Source organism: Tachysurus fulvidraco, chromosome 4 (genome assembly GCF_022655615.1).
Source record: "Tachysurus fulvidraco isolate hzauxx_2018 chromosome 4, HZAU_PFXX_2.0, whole genome shotgun sequence".
Classification (NCBI taxonomy): Eukaryota; Metazoa; Chordata; class Actinopteri; order Siluriformes; family Bagridae; genus Tachysurus; species Tachysurus fulvidraco.
In genome coordinates, this window is record NC_062521.1 from 25,203,774 (window position 1) to 25,211,273 (window position 7,500).

At 37.5% G+C, this 7,500-nt stretch overlaps 1 protein-coding gene across 9 annotated transcripts in view; it reads right to left on the reverse strand.

The window, feature by feature from the left end:
- inpp4b (inositol polyphosphate-4-phosphatase type II B) overlaps nucleotides 1-7,500 on the reverse strand; it is a 294,006-nt gene that overhangs the window by 132,430 nt on the left and 154,076 nt on the right. The window contains exon 1 of one of the 9 annotated variants that reach the window (XM_027145919.2): nucleotides 2,900-3,033. The exons of the other annotated variants lie outside the window; for them this stretch is intronic. Within the exon in view, the coding sequence (XP_027001720.1) occupies nucleotides 2,900-2,922 (23 nt within the window). The 5' untranslated portion in view covers nucleotides 2,923-3,033. Of the gene's footprint in view, nucleotides 1-2,899; nucleotides 3,034-7,500 lie in introns of those variants that run through there. 9 annotated transcript variants of the gene reach the window in all.

The window sequence follows — 7,500 nt, forward strand, 5'->3', positions numbered from 1 at the left end:
ATTACTGTATATTACTGTATATTACTGTAAAACACTGTATATTACTGTATAATACTGTATATTACTGTATATTACTGTAAAACACTGTATATTACTGTATAATACTGTATATTACTGTATAATACTGTATATTACTGTATATTACTGTATAATACTGTATATTACTGTATATTACTGCATATTACTGTATAATACTGTATATTACTGTATATTACTGTAAAACATACTGTATATTACTGTATATTACTGTATATTACTGTATATTACTGTAAAACATACTGTATATTACTGTATATTACTGTATATTACTGCATATTACTGTATAATACTGTATATTACTGTATATTACTGTAAAACATACTGTATATTACTGTATATTACTGTAAAACATACTGTATATTACTGTATATTACTGTAAAACACTGTATATTACTGTATAATACTGTATATTACTGTGTATTACTGTAAAACATACTGTATATTACTGTATATTACTGTATATTACTGTATATTACTGTAAAACATACTGTATATTACTGCATATTACTGTAAAACATACTGTATATTACTGTATATTACTGTATAATACTGTATATTACTGTATATTACCGTATATTACTGTATAATACTGTATATTACTGTATATTACTGTAAAACATACTGTATATTACTGTATATTACTGTATATTACTGTAAAACACTGTATATTACTGTATATTACTGTATATTACTGTATATTACTGTAAAACACTGTATATTACTGTATAATACTGTATATTACTGTATATTACTGTATATTACTGTATATTACTGTATAATACTGTATATTACTGTATATTACTGTATATTACTGTATAATACTGTATATTACTGTATATTACTGTAAAACATACTGTATATTACTGTATATTACTGTATATTACTGTATATTACTGTAAAACATACTGTATATTACTGTATATTACTGTATATTACTGTATATTACTGCATATTACTGTATATTACTGTATATTACTGTAAAACATACTGTATATTACTGTATATTACTGTAAAACATACTGTATATTACTGTATATTACTGTAAAACACTGTATATTACTGTATAATACTGTATATTACTGTGTATTACTGTAAAACATACTGTATATTACTGTATATTACTGTATATTACTGTATATTACTGTAAAACATACTGTATATTACTGTATATTACTGTATATTACTGTATATTACTGTAAAACATACTGTATATTACTGCATATTACTGTAAAACATACTGTATATTACTGTATATTACTGTATAATACTGTATATTACTGTAAAACATACTGTATATTACTGTATATTACTGTATATTACTGTATATTACTGTAAAACATACTGTATATTACTGCATATTACTGTAAAACATACTGTATATTACTGTATATTACTGTATAATACTGTATAATACTATATATTACTGTAAAACATACTGTATTTTACTGTAAAACATACTGTATATTACTGTATGTTACTGTAAAACATACTGTATAATACTATATATTACTGTATATTACTGTATATTACTGTATAATACTATATATTACTGTATATTACTGTATATTACTGTATAATACTGTATATTACTGTATATTACTGTGTATTACTGTGTATTACTGTGTTTTAGTGTATATTACTGTATAATACTGTATATTACTGTATATTAATGTATAATACTGTATATTAGTTTAAAACTTGTGGAACAAACAGTGACAGTTATCTCTAAGCTCTAGAGAATGACGGTACTGTATGGAGCAAGAGGGGCACATAGAGGTAAGTCTGCATCATGCTTTAGCTCAGTGACACATATACTGTACAGGAAGTGGAAAGAATAAAAAAGTCACAGTTACAGACTTCTGAACCACCTTCTGAATTGTTATTAACATTTTTGGGTGAAATCCTTCGTCTTCTCTGTAGTTTTCAGAATAATATTTGATTTCCAGCTCACTGATTCCTCGAACTGAGAAAGAAAAAAAAGCTGTTTTCTCGAATCTTACTCGCGATGGAAGAAAAACAGCGAGAACGAAGATCAATCGTATCACAGCCGCTTTATTTATTTCATATTGTTTCTATTATTTGAACCAGATTTCAGACAAAAAAGCATTGAATGAAACAGAAAAAATTCAGTTTACTTTCAAAGCTCCGTCATCACCCGAGAACTTCATCTGCTTTCCGTAAAAGAAGAAAAACAGCTGTATACAGTATACTTTATAAAGTAATTTATAAGTAAATAAATAAAGAAAAATAAATAAATAAAACTAAAAGGATAAATAAAAATATAAGTAAATAAATAAATACAACTAAAAATATAAATAAAAAAATGAAAATTAAAATATAAAAACAAACAAACAAATAAATAAATAACCAAACAAAAATAAATAAATAAATAAAAATAAAAAGATAAATAAAAAATAAAAATAATTTGACAGAATTAATAACTAAATTATTTTAAAAAATCGTATTTATTTATTTAGGAAAATAATTAGGTCCACAGCAAAGGGGTGTTTATATATATTTTCCCACTAGTAAAAAAGGCTCCAGGACAGTGAAAGGTGTTGTAATTGGTGTGTTTGCCTTTTTTGCTTTTTTCCACTTTTTGAGGAACTTTTTTGTTTCTGTGATGAACGTGTGAGATTATTTTCCCTTCTAATGAACATGAAGCTGTCAACGTAACCCTGTGTTCAACGATTTGCTTGGTTAACTGACGTGAAAAACGTTTGGGTAAACCGAGGGGTCCCTGAACGGTTGCTACAGCGGCAGGTCACGTGTGTGTATTAGATACACACCCAAAGTAGAGTTCAGACATTCCGCAGTCAAAAAGACATTAACACATTCCTCCTCCTCATATCCGTCTAACCTGTTCCTTCTGTCTCCCTCCATCTCTCAGACCTGCTCCCTCGCTCTTTCCCGGACCTCTCAGTGGGGAGATGACGTGAAGGAGCTCCATACGTCTCTGTCCACCTGCCGGCGAGTCTGGCTCTGGGTTCTGACCTAGATAAAAGCCGGACAGGGCTAAATATATCGAGCGGCTTATCGAGGACAAATGCTACGATGATGCCAAGTCCGTAAAGATGGTGAAATGTACACCGTAGTGTAGCAGCGACGAACTGTTCTGCCTCCTTTTTTACTGCTTTTTTCTCATGACGAGGCAAAAAAAAATTGCATCTTGCATTTTTTTTAGTGTGACAATCATTGCCACATCACTGGAGGCTCTGTTATAAAAATAAATAAATAAATAAATAAATAAAATAAAAAACTAAGGATGCTGTGGATCGCTAAGAGACGAGCGAGACAGATGGAGGCTTTGAACGAATTCCAGGATTTTCTAAACACACACACACACACACACACACACACACACACACACACACACACACACACACACACACACACACACTCAATCTTTCACCACTGCCTATTTTCCCACTCATTGCAGAGCCTCCACTGCAGTCAGACCCCGTGTAGCGCGTGGGCGACAGGGCAGAGGTCATCCTGCTCATTAAGCGTGATTAAGATGACAACATGAGCCGAGCTTCGGAAACAGCTTTCTCAGCTGCCATGCTGTCGGTTCCTGTCTCCGTCTATCTGGCCTCGACGACGGGGCTCGCTTGAGGCCTGCGTCCTCTGACATCAGATTCATAGCGAGTGAGAAGTCAATAAGACTAATCAAACAGCCTGTCGAGCCTCTGATGCCTCTTTAATCGAAGGTGACGTGATGACTAAATGAACTGAGGGTTCTTATGATAAAACAAGCGTACGCAGTGTGCGGTGTTGCGTCGTCTCAGCCTCACTTGTCACGCCCACCAAAATTCTAATCACTTCTAAACGGGTTGCAAAGTCGTCCTCTGATTGGTTGGACTATTGGATTTTCAGGAGACGTCACGTTTTTTTTTAATCGGTTCTCCAGGAAACAAAGTCATTGTGACGCTCTACTTCCCTCGAGTGTGAAGTCGCAAAATTCACAGTATCATTAGACGAATTCATTTTATTAAATATAACACTGAACAAAACTTGCTGTTATTGGTTGTTTTACGTCAGTCAGACATCCTCTTTGTGGCCCTTTGGCGAGTAAAAGATGTTACGGAGTCCAGGGAGGGTTAAGGGCCTTGCTCAAGGGCCCAAGAGTTGCAGCTTGTCAGAGCTGGGGCTTGAACCTTAATCCTTCAGTCAACAACCCAGAGCCTTAACCGCTTGAGCCACCACCACCCAAGTGACTCTCACCACAGCTGGAACGACTGATTCAACACTTTCTGACCAATCGGATTCAAGAACACACCAGGGTAAATAGCCAGATTAAAGAATTTCATCATTATGTACATTAGATGTTCTGGGACTGTTGAGCAAATCTCCTGAGGAGCAGAAACAAGGCAGTGAAGTTAAGAGGCTTTGATTTATTTTGTGCCACAGTATTAAATCCAGTGTGTCAGGGATACGACAAATTCAGTGGAGTTACAGATCCAGTGTTTCAGTCAGATCGGTGTGTTTTTATCTGGAGTGTTACACCAAGCCTAAATCTCTCTCTAATCACAGCTGGATTTAAAACAGTGAATAAACAAGTTCGGATCTCTCCATCCCTCCAACTGGGTACGGGACAACAAACAAGCTGCTTCTAGTTAGCTCTGTGGCAGGTGTATTTGCACACACACACACACACACACACACACACACACACACACACACACACACACACACACACACACACACACACACACACACACACACCTCAGCTCTCTTTTCCCCAGTACGAAATATAAGCGACTGACTGACTCTCTCTTCCTTGACCTTTGTCAGTCTGTCTGTGAGTAACTCTCTCTCTCTCTCCCTCTCTCTCTCTCTCTCTCTCTCTCTCTCTCTCTCTCTCTCTCTCTCTCTCTCCATGTCTCTCTTTTCCTTGCTCTCTCGGTCTGTCTGTCTGTCTCTCTCCCTCACCATTGCTCTCTTCGTCTCTCTCTTTTTCTGTCTGTCTGTCTCAAACACCCCCACTCCCTTCTCTTTTTCTGTCTGTCTTTCTCGCTCTCTCTCCATCCCTCAGCATCAGCATTCTGGCTTTCTCATCTAAATTGTTTTCCACAAACCAGTCCGTTGTCTTCTATCTATTATTTTCATAAGACATCATCACCCGCTGCGTCCTGCATTCGAGATCCAGGCAGCCAGACCACACATTCATGAGGCGGGACCCAATCGTTAACAACTAAAAGCAGGAAGCAGGAACAAACAAGGGACCGGTCACTAACCCTGAGCCCTACTCAACACCAGGAGTATTGGGTAAAAGTGACAGCAGGGAGAAAGACCAGCTCTGGGAGCTCTAATAGAGACAGAGATTTGAGTGTGTATCAGTTTTCTAGCACACACTAATCACGTTGGAAACATCGTCAGCAGAAAGCAATTTGGTGGGAAGGAGGAATGTTTTCACACTTCATCAGTCGGGGCTTCTGTTATCACGTAATCGACACGGCAAAACCTCCGGTGATAAATTAACACTTTCAAATAAGGCTGGTGTGATTAAAGAGTGTGCGCTGGAGAGTAGTTTGGCAATGTAATTAAATTCGACACTGATTCTGCTGTGCGATTTAGTTAATTTGATGTTGAAATAATCTTTCAGCAAGCGCTCCTTCGTTAATAAGATGAAATGTGGTTTCGATGTGTTTGGCGAACACAAACCGCTAGCGACTTCTAACTCGTCGGCGACGCTTTCGAGTCACGGGTTTTGGACATCGGGTTCGATGATGTAACTTCTGGGAAAGTTTTTTTTTTTTTCACGATTGGCCTGAAGCCGTCCAACTCGACGTCTTTCACGGTTAAAGATATATGTTGACAAATGTTGTGGACTTTTTTTTTAAACTACTTTATCCCAGATCAATAAGCTGTTCTGGCTCCTCCACTGACCATAACAGCCCCCCGTCATGAAACTCGAAACAGAAAGTCAGCACGAAGCGTCACACCTGATGTAGTTCATGCTATGGGTTTAGCGGAATACCCCATACCACACTTTTCACTCAAAACCACCAGCCATCAAGTCTCTACTCTGGACTTTGTCCTGAGTTTTGTAAACAGTTTTCACGCTCCAACAAACTCTCTGGCCGCCACAATCAATTTGAGACTAAAATCAGACCTACAGTAATTAGTGTCTTCAAGGATTAGTGACTTTTATGTTAATGCATTTTTTTTTTTGCACTTTTTCCGATGACATCTCTTTACATTCCTTAGCTTCAATAAAAGAAGTGTTCACAGAGCCGATCCTGACCTCCCTGGGGCCCTAAGCAGAATTCTACAAAGGGGCCCTCCTACCGCTCCCACTACAAAACTCCCTCCTATTACAAAAAGTTTGCTCCATCTCTCGGTCAAAGAGTAAAACAATACAGAACCGAATGTGGTATAAACAAATCTTTATTGATTGGAATATTTTATAATACATACTCGGTATTGGACCGTTTTGGAATCTGTTATCTTGCTGTAAATCTTCGAGTCGGTCCTTTTGCACAGCTAATTTAGCTAGTCGGATAGAGACCATAGACAGAATCGCATCGACGTAACTTTAGTTATTTGCTCTTGCTGACATCAAACTTGAAGAGAAGACGAGTTTACCTGATTGCTGTTCTCGCATTTCACTCTCATTTTGTTTCTTTTTTTTCCTCTTTTCAAGGCCAGATGGATAGCTCCGCTTCCTATTGTCATCTATAGAGTAATCATTAACACGCGCTGTAAAATGAGGCAGGGGGAGGCGGGGCCTCGCGTAATTTGCGGGGCCCTACGCAACTCGCGTAGTGAGCGTACTGTATAGGGCCGATCGGCTATGTGTGTTCAGATTCGGATGAGAAATTCTGGTCCCTGTGGAACTACAGGCTCTGGAAATGGAAGAAAGACAAAATAAAGCGGAATCAACCAATCAGATTAGGACATTTGTGTTGGATGTTGTGTTTTAACTCTAGTCTCAGGTTGTTTTCTTGTGTTTGAGAAATCATGTGTGTGTGTGTGTGTGTGTGTGTGTGTGTGTGTGTGTGTGTGTGTGTGTTGTTTTTTTATGAATTTTCCTAAGAGCCCAATATACAGCTAGTTGTGCAGGATATACAGCATGATACCAACTCAAAGCTCTAAGGAACTGAAGGAAGCTCTCCGTATGCCAGTGTGTTTTTTTCTTCCACTTCCCATTACACATCTATTTACCCTTAAGTGTGAGTCGGAGTGTGGACGGGACTCGTGACTCGTGGCTCTGTGGTTAGCTTGTTTGCCTCACACCTCTAGGGTTGAGCGTTGATTCCCTCCTCGACCGCCTGTGTGTGTATGTGTATGGATTTAGCATGACGTGGTAGCTTAGATGTTAAAGCGTTGGATTAGTGATCGGATGGTCATGAGATCAAATCTCAGGTGCACCAAGCTGCCATTGCCGTTGCCCTTAACCCTTGTGAGCGTGTGTGTGGAGTTAGTGCGACGTGGTAGCCTAGATGTTAAAGCGTTGGA